The sequence below is a fragment of the Vicia villosa genome, linkage group LG3 (assembly GCF_029867415.1).
Source record: "Vicia villosa cultivar HV-30 ecotype Madison, WI linkage group LG3, Vvil1.0, whole genome shotgun sequence".
NCBI lineage: Eukaryota > Viridiplantae > Streptophyta > Magnoliopsida > Fabales > Fabaceae > Vicia > Vicia villosa.
Window position 1 is genome coordinate 5,883,350 of NC_081182.1, and position 19,015 is coordinate 5,902,364.

The window sequence follows — 19,015 nt, forward strand, 5'->3', positions numbered from 1 at the left end:
AAAAAAAAAAAAACTAAATCCACTAGATGCTAGTAAAAGAAATTTTAAATCATCATCTCAATTTCTATCTTTTGAAACAAATCCTATTACCAATACAACAAATTGACTTATGAACACCCTTAGAAAAAAAATCACATTGGGTAATTCCTATAGCTCTAGGCTCTAGCAACTCGCCCCAAATTAGAATTGAGGATTCTTTCATAAACTTAATTGCATTTTAACATTTTCAGGATTATATCACACCCTTTGGAGAACGATGACCATGGACTTACACATATGAAGACAGTTACATTTCATGACCAGAAAAAGCAACCAAAAAGAACATCAAAATTGGATGAATAATAATGTTACAACGGAAAACCCGCAAAAAACTATGATACAATCAATGCAAGGAGGCTGGAGGGATTTCCTGGAGCACTGGAATGAAGTTCCAATCATGGAGAGGAAACTCATTGTTGATATAATTGAGAATGCATGCCCTTGATTCAACTGGGTTATATAAACACTCAATAAGCTGCATTCTGGTTGGTTCAAACAATCTGTTGAGGCTCACACTATATGAACTATTTATTTGTGATTTTTCTCTTTGGTTGCCTATAAACCCCGGAAATTGGCCGATATCATCGATCATGTTTTCAAATTGTCATGCCATGGACTAAATTTGTGTCAGTCGCTCAACTATCATGTCAGAGTTGCCCCACTAACTGAAGCACCCTTCTCGGAATGGTGCAATGATGCTGATAAATGTTGCTGCACATGTGTTTCATTTGCAAGACCAAGAACAACTAAAGTTGATCTGCACATTAATATTGCAATTTTAGTTATTGATGCCGACGAAATTCAGAAGATAACCATTTCTAGAAATGCTTACCTACTAATTGAAGATTTTACAGTTGATTGGTTGGCATAAGAAGCAAGGGGCGCTCTGAGATTAGCATGCCTGTTGAGTGCACTTTCCAGTTGTTGAGGTGGCAACTACAAGGAGTACCAAAAAGGTTACGACTCAGCCCAACGAAACCAACTTGAAAGATAAGGGATGCAGATGCATGCGACATATAGTCATTAATCAGACCATATTACAAAAATAAACAAGATGCTGTGTAAAATTGAGAATACAGTACCTGCAACAATACTTGAAAAGAACGTGGCTGCGTCTGATATATACATTTTAAGAAACCAACCCAAAGTTTTGGCATACGCCACACCTGCACTCAGTATAATGTAAAACATCAGCTGCCGAAAGTCCTAACCGGAATGACTTGAATTCAAGATTAAGTAAGCATACCTGTTTGGTCACAAGTTTTGAAAGTATCTCCATAACAAAATCAACCTAAACACCATTAAAATTAGAGGTGTAAGTTGACATTTTCTCCATACGGACCTGATATTATGAGACAAGACTCCCAAACACTAAAATGTGCAACAAAAACAAGACGTTTTCCCAGTGTAGTACCAAGGGAGTGTTTGGGTAAGCAAAAAATGAAGGACTCAAAAAAACATGGTTGAATCAAATCTCATAAACTACTAAGCTAATGTATTCACAATTCATTCTCATTAATGCCAGTATACCGCTTATCTTCTAAAAGAAATTTACCAGTGCAGGGAAAGCATCAACTGCCTGAATAACTGTTCTCATAAAAAGCAGGGGCAACGGTGTTTGATCAACCTGAAATTTTCCAACAATCAGGCCAAAAAGAATTGCGGTAGATCCACTATTATAAGCCGAACATGTAAATACTGAATCTACTAACCATCTGATTCAATGCCTTGGCCAGAACCTGCTGAGTGAACACTGTACGTTGTTCAAAACAAGCCGAGCAAGCATCTGTTATCTGAGAGAGGGCAAAACAATAATTTAGAAGTCACAGCATAATTTTAAGGCTTTCTATACAACTAAAAATAATGAATATGGTACAGTTAATACAATTGTGACAAGGCAAATGGTAATGGGCATATGAAAAAATACTGCAAAATTTGACTAAACCACAGTTGCATTTTATAGATGGCAGACCATGGTGCAGAAAATCATCATCAGGTCAAAACTGTTAAGGCACAACACAAGAGCAGTGATTGCACTATGTCTATACAGCGCTATGCTAGAGCTTTTCACAAGTAGAAGCCCACCAAAAAAGAGTAAAAAAGTCTATTGGAATTTCTCAGAGAAATAATCCATTTATCACAAAACTCAATTGTGTGAAACCAGCAAAAGAACATGATGCGCCATATTTTTAATTTTTGTATCTATAATAAGTTGTTGAGAATTATGGAAAAAACTGAATCCTTTCTAAAAAAGATAACTAATTTACTTTAATCCCCAGATGCAGGAAAGGAGGGAATCGGGACATGATAAACATAAGTACATAAAATGATAGAAGACGTGCCTTCTTAAGTGCAAGACCATCTTTCTCGGGAACAATTCCATGGATTGCAACCAACACTTCTACAGGTGTTAAAGCTGGGCCTGTATGAGCTGAACCCTGCCATAAATAGCTTTGAATACTTAGCACCCATTTAGAGGGGGAAAGATAAAGAATATATGAATTACACTGTGCAGTTAAAATTTCCCTCAAATGAGAGGCTATCTTAAATATAGACCGCATTGATTGTACCCCCAAAAGGAAACTGATTTATGGAATTGGAGTATGAACTAGGAGTGCTAAACAGCTGATGCCCAGATTCTAAGTAATGCGAAATAATGAATAAAAGACAATGAAACTCAGCTTGAGAATTCACTTATACCTGTAGTATGTGAGCAAGTGCCCTTTGAAACTTTTCCAATGGAAGGTCAACAAGTCGTGGGAAAATTGGTAAAACCTGCAACCATAAAACAATTGAAGTGTAAGGAAAAAATATTGAACCAGATGAAAACGATAACATCTAAATGCTTTAAATGCAAAAATAAGATGCAAACATACAATTACATCAATTTTAGTTTTATTTTAATAGTAATGTGTATAGATAATAAAAAGTGAAAGAAAGCTATCAATATAACCTCTGTTTTGGTGAGTGATGACAATAGCGGAACAAGAATTGTGACATCCTGCAATTGAGAACCAGACTAAATAAGAGAACAGACAAAATCAAAGCATTGGCATTAAGATTGCTTTTAGCTGTTACACTTACTCTAAGTTTTGTTTGATATAAATGTTTAACGGTAGATATCAAATCAGAAGATGGTGTTGTGTCTTGAGTCAATATTTGCAGCACCTTAAAACAAACAACATCAATGTTAAAGTCAGCGTTCATGTGCTAGCAATATAAGTTCAGTGACAGAATAAAATAAGCTGTTTTTAGCAACGAGAACATAAAAAATACCAGTGTCAGAAGATTTTCACTTCCTTTTGGTGGATCAGATATGATATGGAGCAATTCTGAATAAGATTGCCCGAGGGCTCTCACAAGATTAGGAATGTGGCGATGAAAAGCCTGCAAAAGCATTAGAATAAAAAGTCAAAAGCGTTGAACAAAGAACCGCCATAGCCTTGCTGAAAAGCAAAATCACAATGCAAAAGGTAAAGGGAAAATTTCTTTGCAGCACAAGGTCATGATTGTAATGATAATCGTAGGTGGAAAAAGTGTGTGTTTTCACAGTGAAGTAATTGTAACTGATACTGTCCCACACATGAGCAAACATAAACCCAAGGATTGAATATGCAGACAGATGAATGAAAAGGAAAATGGACAGTTCGGACACATACTCAATCTTGGTAAACTAGCACACTCTCTGAACATTTTATACAGCATGAAGAAAGAGATGAGTTAATCTAATTTTCTGTATCCTACAACAATAATATTAGTAAACTAACATTGGCGCCAAAATAAAATGTGTTCTACACTTCTCACTCAGATATTGGTCATGGCTGTTGACATTAAACAGTATAACTGTACTCCGAAGACCAGGGCAAACTTCATAACTCTATTTAGCTTTTAGACATTAAGATTGAAAAAGACTCTAAACTCATCAATGGAACATTATACAAAACAGACCTGCTTTACAATTCTTGAGGCTTGCCCATAGTTATCAAATACAATCTGTAGAAGACTGGGTTTCTGCAAGGATAAGAAAACTGTGTCAGCATCCAAACAGATGAAAAGTAATCGTCAGTGTAGTCATCGTAAAAAGAATTGTTCTGCATTATACATAAATCTAACCTTTGTACAAAGAGCAAAAAATAAAGAAGTTAGGCGTTGTGCTTCAGAAAACGATATAGATGAAACACTTTGAATAGTTGGTTTAGCAACTCTAGTGGGGTCATTTTCAGGCTCCGAAACCTGGGAAGTACTACTTATTTCAAGATTTTCGACCTGAAAGATTTAATAAGCCACTATTGATGATCAGTTTATCAAACAAAGCAATGATCAAAGCATATCTCTCTAAGTTTGACCAATTTTTGAGCAAAATAAATATACAAAAATATAATTCCTCCGTCCCAAAATAAGTGGCACATTTGAGTATTTCACGCAGATTAAAAAAGTATGATAAAAGAAAGAGAGATGATAGCAATTTTACCACATTATCCTTGTTAATTTTTGGTGTATTCTAATTATCATAAATGCAAAGTGAGAGAATAGTAAATTGAGAGTGATGAAGGTAGTATTAATTGGAGGGTTGAATTGGAAGAAAAAAATGAAAATTGGAAGGAAAAAAAAAAGAAAATTGGATTGGAAACTAAAATCAACACTTATTTTGAGACAATTTGAGACAAATAATTTGTTAAAATGTGACTTATTTTGGAACGGAGGGGGTAAATAACCAGATAATACACAATCTGTCTAATCTTCAAAGCACAGTGCAAGCAGCAGTCTGATTTGGCACAAATACAAACTTACTTATATAAGGCTTGGCAAAAATATACATAGTAAAAAGAACGGAATTACATTTCTTGATATTCTATCAATGGTAACAAATTCCACAATAATTCAATCAAATTTATGGAAAACAATTGCTTTAAAACAGGGTAGCTAGCTACTTGATCCAAATCAAATATATTATGGAATTCTTAAATTTTGGTTTGAGCCTAACTCAACCATACGAAACAGGAATATAAGGCAAAAGATGTTTCTCACTTATAAACATATTTTTAAACTGTATCTCATCCAATGCAGGACTCTCAACACAAGTCTCTCACGCCCAAGACTGGACGTTGGAGTGTGGCCCGATAGCAGGGACCCAAAAGATTTTGAACCATTAGAGGTTATTATTGGGTTTAACTTATTCTTACAAAAGACATGTAAGACGAGGAATGCGTCTCATTTATAAATATATTTTCAAACTATATCTCATTCAATGTGGGACTCTCAAGCCACGGAATCTTCCACAGCAAATATTACGAGAAATAGAACTTAGAGGAAAGACAACAAAAATGAGAAGACAGAAAAATAGTAGAAGTTTAACACCTATACCTCCGTCCTTTGTTCAGTAGGTCCAGATGGTACTCCATTTGAAACTTCATGATCTACAGCAGAGAGAAGCATTTTTGTTGCAAAATTCACAACATCTTCTGCTATGTAACTCAGCTGAAAGAGCTTGTTTGTCACCTGTCAAACATAAGAAAAAGCATATCATTAAGTTATCAATAAACAGTTCATTTGATTTCGTACAACAAGAGGTTTCCATAGCTTTTACCAGCCGAATAGCTTTAGCCCGAATCTCATCCTGTGGGTGAACAGCACACTGCCATAGTAAATTTGCAGATTAAAATTAGCAAGCAACACAACAAACAGTTCCAACAGCAGGAAAAGGAAAGCCACTGCAAAGGAAACATCACAATCCACTCACCTTCCTATTTATACTACTAACTACTAAGGCAGCATAACAAACTAATTAAACACCTACTCTACTGTTTATTACACATTCATTGTTACACAATTCCCCTTTTTCCTTATGACCTCTACTCGAGTCTCTATCAGGCTTTAGCTTTAATCTGTGAGACTTGGTTTTTCCAATAAAATGATGAATATTATGCTACTTGAAATTAGTGAATGACAGCTTACCTTCAACGCTATTGATAAGCAGCTTTGACGGTTTTGTGGACGGCCCAAAATTAAACTCCAGATAGCACCAAGGCCTTGAGTTACACGCTCAATGTCACGGATAATTTTTCCATCATGATCAACAACATCAGAATAGCATAGATCCTCCAAAATCTTCAAAGCAGATTCAGGCAGAAATGGAACTTCACCAAGAAGTCTGCTAAAAGACTTATCTGAAGCTGGAAAAGAATCCAACAGAGTTTTGGCCTACATGGAAGTAATAAATATGAGTGTTGTAAAAATGAAATTAATATTAAAAGATAAAAAAACATCATTAAAGAATACCAAACAGCCATTTATGAGCATACCACTCCTAAGAGAAAGTTATCATATAAAACAGCAAAAGATGAAGAATTTCCAGCTGAATCCAATATCATCGAGGAGTGAAGATGATACAAAACATGCAGAACAAGATCATTCCCCTGAAAATTCATTAGAAGTAATATTATAGAATCGTGTAAGAGAATTTAATGAACAAAAAGAGGGTAATAATGTTAGAATTATTTTACCAAAGATATGATTTATTAATAAAAACCTTAAGCTAGAATTTGTAAAAAAATTATACAGTTAAGGTATTTTGGTACAAATACACTTCAATTATATGATTTCTTAATAAAAATCGTGAGCTATCAAAGATATGAAATGAAGGGAGTAAGTTTTAGCTTAGCAACACAGACTGGCCATGCCTCGTGTGCTAAGTATTGTTTGATAGCTAAACCATGATCTATCAAGTAGATTCGCAAAAAATCAAACTTCACAAAATATGTTTGACACTGAGGTTGAAATTTAGCACAATGATTTTAATATATATATATATCATCATGTTAATACAGTTGCATATATTTCCACTTATCATCATCATCTAATAGAAGATGATTTATCTAAACCACAAAATGTTATACCATCATACACATTTTAAGCCTCTTTCAATAAATGTGTAAAACTAGCAAGATTGTAATCTATACAAAAAAATTATAAAAAAAAAAAGTTATAAATAAAAATTATCAGGGTTAATCCCTATATTTTGTTTTTAAAATAATAAATCAACTTGCAATAAAAGGTCACTGCCACTGGTGTACTCTTTTTAATGGGGTACACCTTTGTCTCAGCCAAGTAATCTCCATTTTTGGATCCAGAATGCTAAAATATGTGCAATTCTGTTAGGCTTTGATGCATGAATGGCAACTGCCAGGGTACCATTTTCAAGAGAGTGAAATGTATAATGATAATCATACAAATGGGGCTAACGACTGCACTCGAAAAATATTAAGCAAATTTCTGTAATTTCATTTAAAAATAAACAAATAAATAAATATAAAAACTAGAACAGATTCTAAAATGAAGAAGAGGCACCTTTCGCCAGTGGTCTTCAAGAATGTGTTTTTGCAGCATCACAGTGATCATACCATCGTTATCAATCTGCAATAGAGGGCCAAAAAAATGAATCTTAATGCTACTCTTAACTTGTGAAGACGAGAAATGATTAAAGCAATTTCCTTGTGAAGCACAAAAACTGTTCAGAGTTTGCATTACACCTACTCTTGTATGTCATGTGAATTGGCTACAGTTAGTGTTTCAGTTTAGTAAAATATGTTTTCCCCCAACAGAGGTTGGTCCCGTTGGTAAGATGTTAACTCGTACCCCACACGAACATGGGTTCAACTCCCACCATCGGCATGAAGACCTTGTTGGCGGGTACGTTGTAAGTACCTTCTCTGTAGATCTTAATCGCCTAAACTTTTCCTATTTTTCATCCTTTACAACAACAACCAAGTCTTATCTCACTAATGAAGGGTCGGCTACATGGATCAAATTGTGTCATAATGTTCTTAATTTAGGATTGAGTCTATGTATCCTATAAATAGGGATTAGTACAGAGTCTTTTGTATCAACTCAATGGTCATTATCAAAAATAATTTTTTCTCTTAAAATCACTAGTAAGTTTAAGGTATTCTAATTAGTTATCATTGACATTAAAAGTTATAGAGAAAGGAAACAGATCACCACTAAGGATTGTCTATATTAAAGTCGTGTGAAGTATATTCAATTCAAGATCGATCATCTACTCTAATTTACCCTAACACTTAGCGAGAGATCAACCAGGTCAGACCACAGCCAAATCTACTTTGTCCTGTAAAACTTAGTCTGAATTATTTCAGTTGTACCTTTTGATTTCGTATGGTTAAGACAATTGACTTTACACGGTAACATTTAAATGCAAAATAACTAAACATTAGGAGAGGAAACATTTGAACACCGATGTTAAACCACATATGTAAAAGATATAAAATAAAAACTATCTCCAAATAATTGAAGTCTTGGAACAATAAAAAGACAGCATTTTCTTTACCTGAGCTACAAGTCTAGCAAGTAGTGGCATGCAAAATTGCTGACTATCTTCCCCGTGCAAATGTTTGTATGACTCAATTATATGGCTAATGGCCATGTGTTTCACCTTACTTTCCTGTTCTTGGGATAGTTGAATGTAAGGTGGAAGCTGTGGCAACTCCAGACAGGTATCTTCCGATTTGGGTGACACTTGAACATCAAGAGAAAACTGATCAAGCTCTAAAATGGATGATGAATCTGTCCCTTCTGTTTCAGTATCATCCAAAAGATTTACTATACTCAGTTCCTCGTCTCTTGAATCGGTGGAAGAGACCCCGGGATTCAAAGAAGCATTTGCTTCGATAATCCGGTGATCTCCAGGCCCTTCAAGAGCCTCTGTTTTGGGACTAACCAGATCAGATCCTGGAACTGGAGGGCTTTCGGAGATCCTATCATCATTTATTACTTTAATTGTTAGATTTGATTGGGTATCGTCACCAGTACTTGCAACATGATGTGAAGCATGTTTAATAATAGACACAGGATCCTCAGATTCCAATTCTGTGGCCCCGGTATCATCTGTAACTGAGATAGCTGCTCCTCCAGGAGTTATTGCTCCACGCCGCGGATCCAAACGACGGGGATCCTGAAAATTTGTAGTTTAATGAAACTCAATTTGAGTTTTAAAAAATATATATACAAATATTAAATGGAAGATACCAGTTATATAAATATCAACTGGAAGATCCCAATTCTTGCAAAGATCGAGCGGATTTTACCCGGCGTGGATCACGTTTAGAATCGGCAGGAAGATTGCTAAAATTAGATGTCTCAGATGGTGATGAGGTAGTGGCAGTAGAAATGGCCGTAGTTGAAGGGAATTGTGCTTCGGAAGAAACACCCGAGGATTGGACAGAATTTGTTGAAGCAGTTGCTAATATGACCTGCGATTGACTGACTTGGGAACCTACTGGTCGAGCTACTGATGGATTCTCAAACCTTGCCAGTGTTGGGGGTGTCTTAGGCAAGTGCTTCATATTAGCTATGACAATATCAGCCAACAGATCAGGATGAATCTGTGAAATAAGTATTTCAAGAGATTTGGCGCCTCTTTCTCCTTCAGCAATCAAAGCACCAATAACGGCAATCATTTGCTCAACGGCAATTACTTCACTTTCTAGAACAGGGACATTAGGCGACACTCCATTAATGGAGCTAAGATCTCGCCCAGAATCATTTATTTGAGCAGGTAAACTAGAGTCAGAGTCAGGACCAGAACGAATCCGCTTAGCAATGGCCTCGTGACCATTGGCCAATTGTTCATTATCATGAGGAACTGGTCTTTTCCTGGATAATTCCCCAGAAACTGGCAACTGAGTTGATGGTTGGTTATCCTGAAATTTAAAAACTAGATTGAATAAATAAATGGGGAAAACTAATGCTAAGTGTCAGAAGCTTACTTAGCAGGAAAAAAAAACAGTAAATCACTACTTGCCTTGCCAACTCGAGCATCACGGGCAAAGCGATCACCACTTTTCATCATTTTGTCTACTTGCCGAATCACCTGATCAGCTGCATCCCCTGCACTCATAGCTCGCAGGCTCCTCACCAGTCTTTCTCTTGACTGTAAAACATTAATAAAATAATTCTTTTAAGATAATGAGTCTAGTTATTATTAGCCATGTAAACATAAAACACCAATCCTTATCGTTAGTGAGCAAAAGAACATCTTAGAAACAATTTTCATAGTATCATTTATTTTGTTATTCATCACAAAATGCAAATTGTGTGCAAACAAAGAGAAAGATATGGAAGTTTTTGCATGATACTACAATAACAATGGTTTCATGTGGTCAACTTTTCACAGATGCAAAGTAAACATCTAAGCCATTTCATTGCCATACAATTTTGAGATGTATCACAATTAAAGTTTGAGGCTCAAATTTAGAATAAAAACACATTTACCTCTATTATAGGAGAATAAGTGCATCTTAGAAAACCCAAAAAAGCTGTTCTTAAAGAGTACTGAATACTGACAACATGACATCCTTTCACTGATTGAACATTTGGATCAAAATCAAGCAAAGCTGAGAGGATAGTACCATAGTGTTGTGGCCTTTTCCTTGCAATGGCTGCTAAACTGTCAAAACAAATACTTTACAGGGTTAGACTTGAAATGACATTTAATGACACTCAGTGGAGGCAAGAAAAGGGAAGAGGCACCTTAACCACAGCAACTACATGCAATGCTACAAAGCAACATAATCATAATGCATAAAACTTGAAAATTTTAAATCTAAACATTTGGATAAAAAACCATATGTATATCTTTCACTAGCAACCTTCAGCTCATCCATATATAATTTTAGCAGCAGACAATCTAACTGAAAACCGATAAACGATTTTTAGCATTAGTAACATACATCACTATATGCACAGTTGTCAAAGTATCTGCATCTCATATCAAGCAAACCTGACTAGTATTTTATTTAAACCATGTCAAAAACAACCAGGATCAAATGCACAGATAATATACTTAAGTTCTAGCTAAAATTTTGGTCATCATCTTGATTCTTGAGATGAATCAAGGAACTTAGGTCTCTTACACTAGCTGAAAAAGTAAAGGGTGAGAATCTGACTGGAGCACTAAATAAATGCACTTAGGATCATAGGAAGGTAGTAAAATAGTTCAATATAGGCAGAGACCATGAAAGTCTAGGGTTCAAGCCAAAAATATGGATTTAGATTTTAATGCTTTGTCATCTGTACAACTGACCCTACTCCCCAGACATAAAAAGGATTACTGTTCAAAAATTGCCATAGAGAAACATGACCTGTTTTCATTTCTTATTTTATCTTCCAATCACACAAAAAAAATGCTAAATTGTTTTCACTTTGTTTCTAGTTTCAAAAGTATTGTCTAGGAAACAATAAAATATTGCTTTCATTGTTTCATATTTAAAACTTTGAAATCAGGAAACAGAGTAAAATACAGTGCCATTTTTTGTAATTAAAAGGTGAAATAAATAAAAAATGAAAACAAATAACATTTTTGCAAACCAAAAAGGCTCTTAGTCTCAATGCTGGATTATCTTATCCATGTTTTCCTTTTTAACTTTAAACAGATCTGAATGAAAATTTTCAAAATAAGAGCAGACAATGCTCTCTTTCTATGCTGTCACTTCACAATCTAACTTTCTGACTTCTAGTTTTTGCGCTCATTTCCATCCATTCCATAACCAAGCTAAAGGGAGAAGCTATTAACCATGTAGTACAGTAAAACTGAAACACAATATGAGAAACAACATAATGCTACACAGAGCAAAAGTATGCTGCAATGCTAAACTGAACCAACACCAACTGAAAAACATAAAAGCCAGACTCACAACCTCTTAATAATATGAGTTATAGTCCAGCATGATTTTCTATAATCTGAATTGGAAAAAACAGCTGAAATTTTTCATTTTGACCTATACTGATCATTCCTTGTTATGTAAATTGAAATATGTTGCAATGCAACTAAGTGTCACAATATTCTACTGATAGAAAACCTCAAATGATGAAGCCACAATTTCACATAAAATAGTGCATAAAAATATTCCCCACTCATTGACATGTCAAAGAAACAGCAATCAGAAATCAAACATTTGCTCCAGCTCAGGAGCATGCACACAAATGACATGTTTGTTACTGGTATAAACTGAAAAGCCAGCTGCTGGACAATATCAAAGAAGTAACCCTGATCTTGTCTTGTGGAAATGACAAAATGTTCCAAACTTCAGAAGCAAAGTCTTATGAATCACAATTGATTTCCTTACATAGTCTGACAGTTTTTGTATATAAATATCTATGCAGCCAATTGAATGTGTCCCTCTTTTTTTCCAAGTCAAATCTAAGTAACTGACGAGAACTGTGCATTGTCATCGAGAGGATAACATACAGACTGGTTACAGGTCAATTAATACATATGTTTTCTTTATTACCAATTACTTATTATGGAGCTGTGTAAGACTTCAATTTCTCAAAAAAAAAGTTTCCAATAATGCAAATTTAGCATGAGATCGTGACAAAAAGTTGATATTAAACCCACCATTTATCATATTTCTTTATTGCTGATACTTTTGAAGGATATAAGAATAGTTAGATAGCTTGGATGAAGCCTTAAATTGAGCATCCATGTCACAAGTTTAATTTCAAATGCAAGTTAAGAATGCATGTCAGTTGCACAAATGAAACAGGATAAACAAAAAAAGCTATAATTTTGAAACTGGTTGCAAAAACAGTCAGAAGATCCACATAAATACTGAGCAATATATGGAACAAAAAATCGAGAAAAAGGAGACAACAAATGTGTGACACAAGCCCACCAAAATAAATTTGAATCATTGAGGTATTAATTGTGTATTGTGCATTAGCTGTTATAATATATACATTAACTGTGCACGCGCTTACAGCACAAAATTTTAAACAGTAAATGGTCTCCTCTTGACAGTTTACAATAATAAACTGCATCACTTGACGACCATGTTTCCTCAGTTCACGAGATGATCATTTTAATGCCTCAATTTTGATTTCTATCACCTGACCAACTGGTACTCCATGGTATACATAATGAACCATCACATATTCTTATGACAGTAACTTCAGTTATATGAACCACCAATGCAGAAGCATCCAAGTCCATTAACTCCTCATAAAGAACTGGTCGCATGCTGCAATGTTATAAAGAAAAAGCAGTTGAACTTGTTCTATCCATGAGTCCCTGCTTCAATAATCACTCTATAGTTTTGAACATAGTAAACCACAGTCAAAATGCAGTCATATGCTAAACTTTTAAAGCCTTACATTTACCTTAAGGCATATAACGGTGAAAGTAGTGATTAAGGAAGAAGCAGCACACAATATTTTAAATTTTGAAAATAGCATGTATTATATTATATAGTAGTATTATTTATAGAATACATTGCAGCTGCAATGCAACAAAGGTTTCAAGTAAATATGTATGTAATTTTAATCTGATGAACTGAAGAATGACTTAACGTTTGGAAACAATGGATCTATACTTCTAAGTTGAAGGAAGGCTAAACAAATAGGCAGTGATTCACTCACATGCAGTGTAAATACACACAACTAAACATCCTAAAAGAAGGATTTGAGAGAGAAAAATGCTGACCAGAAAGGCATAGACTTGGGCATGTCTATCTTTTGTGGCAATATTTAAGCGGCCGTATTTTCTATTTTCTCTTAAACCTTTGTACAGATGTAAGATTTTTACTTCTAATTTTTGCATACATGTCATTTTTAAACTATTATAAGGGTAAAGAAACCTTGAAGGTTCATTATCAGACAACGATATTCAGTACAATGACATGGTCCTAAAAAAGCAAAACCAAAAACGAGATCGGATACCAAAAGCCCTATTCCACTCAAGTTCCAGTTCCAGAATACACATACACAACTAAACAATGACATATAACTATTTAAAACACGGCATATGCTTATGTTAGAATGTTACTGAGGCTAAAAACAACAATCAAGTTCAAGAATACACGTACACAACTAAACAAACATATTTTAGACACGTCTATGAAAGGTGTCGGGAAAATTATTAATACTTGTTATGAGAAGGAAAAAATATGCCTAAGAAAGGTATATATAAAAATTAAAAAAAAAAAAAAAAAAACATGTTTATATATAAAACAAAAACTGCTTCTCAGCAGGCTGCTATCTAAATATCAGTTAGCAAACAGAAGCTACCATGCAATAATGACAAGGAGAAAAAAAAAGGCTCCATATGCAACCACATAAGTTTAAGAGTGGCCTACTAGGCAACTTGTACAGGACATACCATGATACCACCATCAGAGAATGAAATAGAGAACAATACCATACAAACAAAGATCAATGACAACTACCACAACTAAACTCACCAATTCACAACAGTAATTGTCAAGCAACCGGGGAGATTGCCAGCACACTGCAACAATTTAAATAAAATGCCAAGTGTCCTATTTGCCTCCGTCATAAGCGCCGTTGGATCGAGGACAGGGTGAGAATCCACCAACCATGAGATATTAACAGCTTGGCTTACTCCTGCATTTAGATCAATGTTAACATATGAATGAGCAGATGACAATTATCCAAACAAATCACCTACCCTAAATAGGAACATGAGGAAAAAAACTGCAACTTAAGAAAGAAATGTCCTCTCTATCCAGAATCCAATTAAATTTGTTAGAATAAATGAAAAATATCACATAATATTTGGGTTGTATCTTGGAGTAATTTAAAATAAAATAGGTTAAATATTAAGATTGCTTTCTGTATATCTCTTTATATTTCAAGATCTGTTTCCTTAGTTGGAATTAGGGGTGGATTATTAATATAAATAAGGGTTAGCATAAGTCCTTGGGTGTCAACAACAATCAAACAATAATCATAACTCAAAAGTCTTTTTTTACTCTCTCTTCCCTTCATTCTAAAAAACCCTATAACTTTGACATGGCATCAGAGAGCTATCCTCTGACCTTTCTTGCCCCTATTCCACTTTTTAAAAATATGGAACATTATTGTGATGATGAAATTATCTCCATAATTATATCTTTTTTATCCGTCATGCACAAAATCTGACCACCCTTTCTCTATTAAAAATCTACTTTGATTGAGGATTATACCATCTGTTGCTTTATCAACCTTTCTCAGAACTGTTTTGTTCTACAATGACAAAAATTGGTTTTTGATGAAAAGTGATATGAATGTAGAATTATTTATGTTTAGATACATTCACATAAATATGGGAATTGAACAATAAATACAAGACTAAAAATTAAGTCTAAGGCACAAGCTCCAAATACCAACTTCAATAAGGAATCAATTCTGGAGGCAAATGCAATTCTACCCGAAAGCACCCTATTTAAAACATGTCAAAATCAAATTTAGGCTCCTAGAACCACTTTTGTCTCTCTTAAAATTGAATTCAAGCATCCACTTGGATCTCTATCACGTTCTCCATGCTGGACTAGCTATCCCAGATGCAGTTTGGCTTCAACTATACTAGGATTCCGTTCCCTTGTCCTGAATGCAGTCTAGCTCTAGCTATGTCTCAAAGCAATAGGTCACTGGCAACACATTCCCTTCAACACACTCTTTCATTGATCAAAATCATTTGGGTCCAGCTAAATTTAGGTGTAGAACCCACATGATTTAGTGAGACTTATTTTCAAATTAGTCTGTCTAATCTATATTTCAATAAATCAGAGTGTATGATAAGAAAATCCTAGCAACTAATTAAACAACGATGGTAGGAATAATTATAAAGTTGCAAAGGGAAAGAAAATGCAGACTTCAGATTTTCAAAAGGGCATAGAAAGTGAATAAAGCAACACCTTAAGCAGTTACTACTTTAGCTTGGGCAATCAAGAGTTGTATCTTGTATTTATTACAAAAAGAAATAGTCATGTCTCCTAGAGTGTGAGTTCCATGCATGTGTTCACTTTTCATAGATTGTAATTACTGCAGTTGATAATGTTGCACAGAAAAATATCAACATTATTACATCAATTTAGGGGGAAAAGTGATTACTACACACCACCTTACTTTGAAATATATTAAGATTAAGATTTATATCCTCAAATCATCCTTATGTAATCATTTTTTTCACTAAAGAACTTTGGTGAAATCTTTCTTGCAAATGAGTCATATAATATGTATTAGAATAGAGATACATTAGCTATAATTTGTATTAGCAAATCCTTGTAAGTCCTATAAACAATGATTTCTGCCGTCTCAATAATGAGTCATATCGGGATGAATTACTTGTGATTTGCATACCAATTACATTTAGAAATATCCTTTAGGTATCTTAAATCATCTTTTTGTATTGAACAATTGAAGAATAACCACATATCGAAGATTTTTTCTTTCTCTTCCCCCCTTCCTTATCTAAAACCCTATCACTTAAAGAAAAATTGTACTCATCAAACTTGTGAAGCAATACCTTCAGTGGCTGATTTTTCAGGATAACTTATGTCAGATGTAAAAAGCAATACAAAAATCTCCAAGAATTTCAGTGCCAACAACTTTACTCCAATAGACCCACCCTACAAAATTGAGTAAATTATTTTTCAATTCTCAAATCATAATAAAATATACAAAGCACACTGTCTGGCACCACCATAAATTCAACTTGAAAGCAACGGCATTCACATTCCAAACAATGAATAAAATGCAAAAAAATAACCAGTGACTGACAGATGCTAAAAACTTGATTAGTTAGTTAAAATATATCTCGGAAGACAACTTTTGGAAACATTTAAACATATTTAAAGTTAACAAAATGGTAATCAAAAGAAAAATAATCCAGACAAAAAGCCGCAAGTGACAATAACTACCAACAAAGACATGGAAAATTCAAATCTTATTAACACGTAAACACGCACAAAGGCAACTATTCTTAGTCAAATTGCATGACATTATTAGCCTATTTCCTACATTGCCATGTGCCTCATAAGGTAGACATCATCACCCATATTGTCCTTATGCGTCTAAGGTTAAAGCACCAGAGAGTAAATATTCAATAGCATAAACTACATTGACCTGATAACCACATATACAACAACCTTATACTGAGTGAAAGAACCCCTGAGAAAGTTATGTTTTTCAATGTTGTCCAAGATCTTATACAAAAGCAAAAACTGGGAAGTGATTTAAACAGCAGCCTCATTTGACTAAACTTGAATTGAATATCAAATACTATAAAACTGTCTGGTTCAATCAGCAGAACAAGAATAATTATATGTTTTCCAAAACATAACAACTTCTAAAGAATGAACATAGTTAATTACTTAAATAACATGAGACAACACATCTCTGTGCATAGGTCCCCAAGAATTAAAAGCAAAAGCTAGTTACCTCCAGAGCAATCTCAAAAACAGCCTCCTTGAACTTAAGCATCCACATCCAAATCTCTTCTAACCACCTCTCAACTTTACCACGTTGCTGAAACTGATAATTTTTCCAAAATACATCCATTTGTCAGTACCACACAATATACAAAGTCAGGAAAAATAGAGGGAGTGACATGAGCACAGGCTCTTCATCCCAATGAGATCCTTCTTTAATTAAACACCACAAGAACAAAGGTGAAAAATCCATCAAAAAATAATGAAAATTGTGGATAATTCACTAGTGGAATAATTTGAAATTATCAAAGGTTGCCGACAATTAAACCCAGCCAAACCTGATTTACTTCAAAAAATAATACTAAAGAACCCACATAAATTCGAAACACCATAACACTTCAGTAGTTATTATATCTAAGTGTATGTTTGGCTTCACGGTGGGAGTACTTATAATTGATTCTAGACATGTAAAATTGATTTTGACATGTTTGGTTGCTCCAGAGTAAAATTGATTCTACTTGAAGCTAGGATTTGTAGCTTTTGAGTATAAACAAGTTTAAATTTAGTGCTCAACTCATTTTTGTACGAATTTATCCAAACATAAATATCACTTTACATTCCACTCACTTTTGGGCTTAGTCAATTTTACATAATCAATTCATTCAGAAATCAATTTTTTTTCAGAACCAAACAAACACTAAACCACACCAGACCAGATCCATTACTGTAAATGTAATCTACCTAAAAACCACTAGTTTAATACACAGAAGAACAAAAAAGAACATGTATAATATACCTGCAAAATCATCTCCTCAAAACAACTACAGAATAAATTGATGCCACTGACAATAGACTGCTTTACCACAGTTACATCGCCGTCTCGTAAAAGTGTTAACAGTGAAGAAATCAGCGTAGGAGAATGTTCAGCCGCTCTAAAACCAATCTCCTCGATTATCCTAAAATCCAAAAAAAAAAAAAAAAAAAGTATAACGTAAATTAAACACACGCATTATGAGAAAATTTAATAGAAGAAAAGTGAAAAGTAGAATTTCGAAGTTAGTTACTGAATGAGCAATTTGCGGACGAGGCATTCGTGAGAAGACTGAAGGTCGAGGAGATAAGGAAAAAGTTCAGCGGCGAGGGAGGGGTCGATGGAGAGAAGAAGGTCTTTGGCTTGTTTTAGGGAAGTGGTTTTGACGGAGACGTCGCCGTGGTTGTTGGCAGCGGCGAGGAGAGAGAGGACTTGGTCCTTGGTGGGAGGTGCGGCCATGAGAGTTAGGGTTTTGAAGAATAAGAAGATGAAGGTTTTGTTTGTTGTTATAAATTGAAATGTTACGAGAACGAAGATGAAGAAGAAGATGGAGGGTAGAATTGGAAATGGAATTGAAAGTACGAATCGGAAGGCGGGGTGGTGATATTAATCAGAAGAAAGGAGAGAAGTCCCGCCTGGGCTTAGAGTTTGGGACGATGCGGGATTCAACATTTGGATTGCAAGTGGGAAATTTATCCTTGTTTTGTGAAATTATTTGATATTTATTTCCTCAAAAAATATATTTTTATTGCTTTGTTTTTTTGTTTTTTTTTTGTTTTTTTGCTAAGTTTTAGAATAAAATAATGAAGACAAATCTTATTGGTTGTTAAATAATTTGTCAAAAAGAAATAGCCGTAGTAATGATTTTTTTTTCCCTTAATTTGATTTATTATTTTGTTTTGGTCTATTAACTAAAAAAGTATTTTCTTAAAACTCATTATGT

The 19,015-nt window shown here is 34.4% G+C and overlaps 1 protein-coding gene across 5 annotated transcripts; it reads right to left on the minus strand.

The window, feature by feature from the left end:
* Positions 1-30: 30 nt before the first annotated feature.
* On the minus strand, positions 31-18,769 carry LOC131660145 (uncharacterized). 5 transcript variants are annotated; one of them, XM_058929301.1, is made up of 27 exons: positions 18,326-18,769; positions 18,058-18,217; positions 17,272-17,364; positions 16,358-16,460; positions 14,292-14,454; positions 10,327-10,501; positions 9,857-9,985; positions 9,141-9,755; positions 8,384-9,007; positions 7,387-7,452; positions 6,342-6,455; positions 5,995-6,240; positions 5,627-5,674; positions 5,404-5,538; positions 4,153-4,305; positions 3,988-4,050; positions 3,316-3,426; positions 3,124-3,207; positions 2,993-3,040; positions 2,740-2,814; positions 2,382-2,477; positions 1,752-1,832; positions 1,595-1,666; positions 1,286-1,330; positions 1,122-1,205; positions 872-975; positions 31-796 (listed from the first exon to the last, which is right to left on the minus strand). In XM_058929301.1, the coding sequence occupies exons 1-27, from the start codon at positions 18,529-18,531 to the stop codon at positions 682-684; spliced, it is 4,008 nt and encodes a 1,335-aa protein (XP_058785284.1). In that variant the 5' UTR covers positions 18,532-18,769; the 3' UTR covers positions 31-681. The 5 variants fall into 5 exon arrangements, with proteins under 5 accessions (XP_058785284.1, XP_058785285.1, XP_058785286.1 ...); XM_058929302.1 differs by lacking the exons at positions 31-796; positions 872-975; positions 1,122-1,205; ... (17 more) ...; positions 9,857-9,985; positions 10,327-10,501 and adding an exon at positions 12,713-13,073; XM_058929303.1 differs by lacking the exons at positions 31-796; positions 872-975; positions 1,122-1,205; ... (17 more) ...; positions 9,857-9,985; positions 10,327-10,501 and adding an exon at positions 12,713-13,123.
* Between the last annotated feature and the right edge of the window lie 246 nt (positions 18,770-19,015).

Excerpts from the sequence above, each read along its gene's own strand:
- LOC131660145 (XM_058929301.1), bottom strand. The coding sequence starts at position 18,531 with ATGGCCGCACCTCCCACCAAGGACCAAGTCCTCTCTCTCCTCGCCGCT. Across the intron at positions 4,306-5,403 it reads CTACTGAACAAAGGACGGAG|GTCGAAAATCTTGAAATAAG; the intron begins GTATAGGTGTTA and ends TAAATCTTTCAG. Across the intron at positions 4,051-4,152 it reads TTTTTGCTCTTTGTACAAAG|AAACCCAGTCTTCTACAGAT; the intron begins GTTAGATTTATG and ends TTATCCTTGCAG.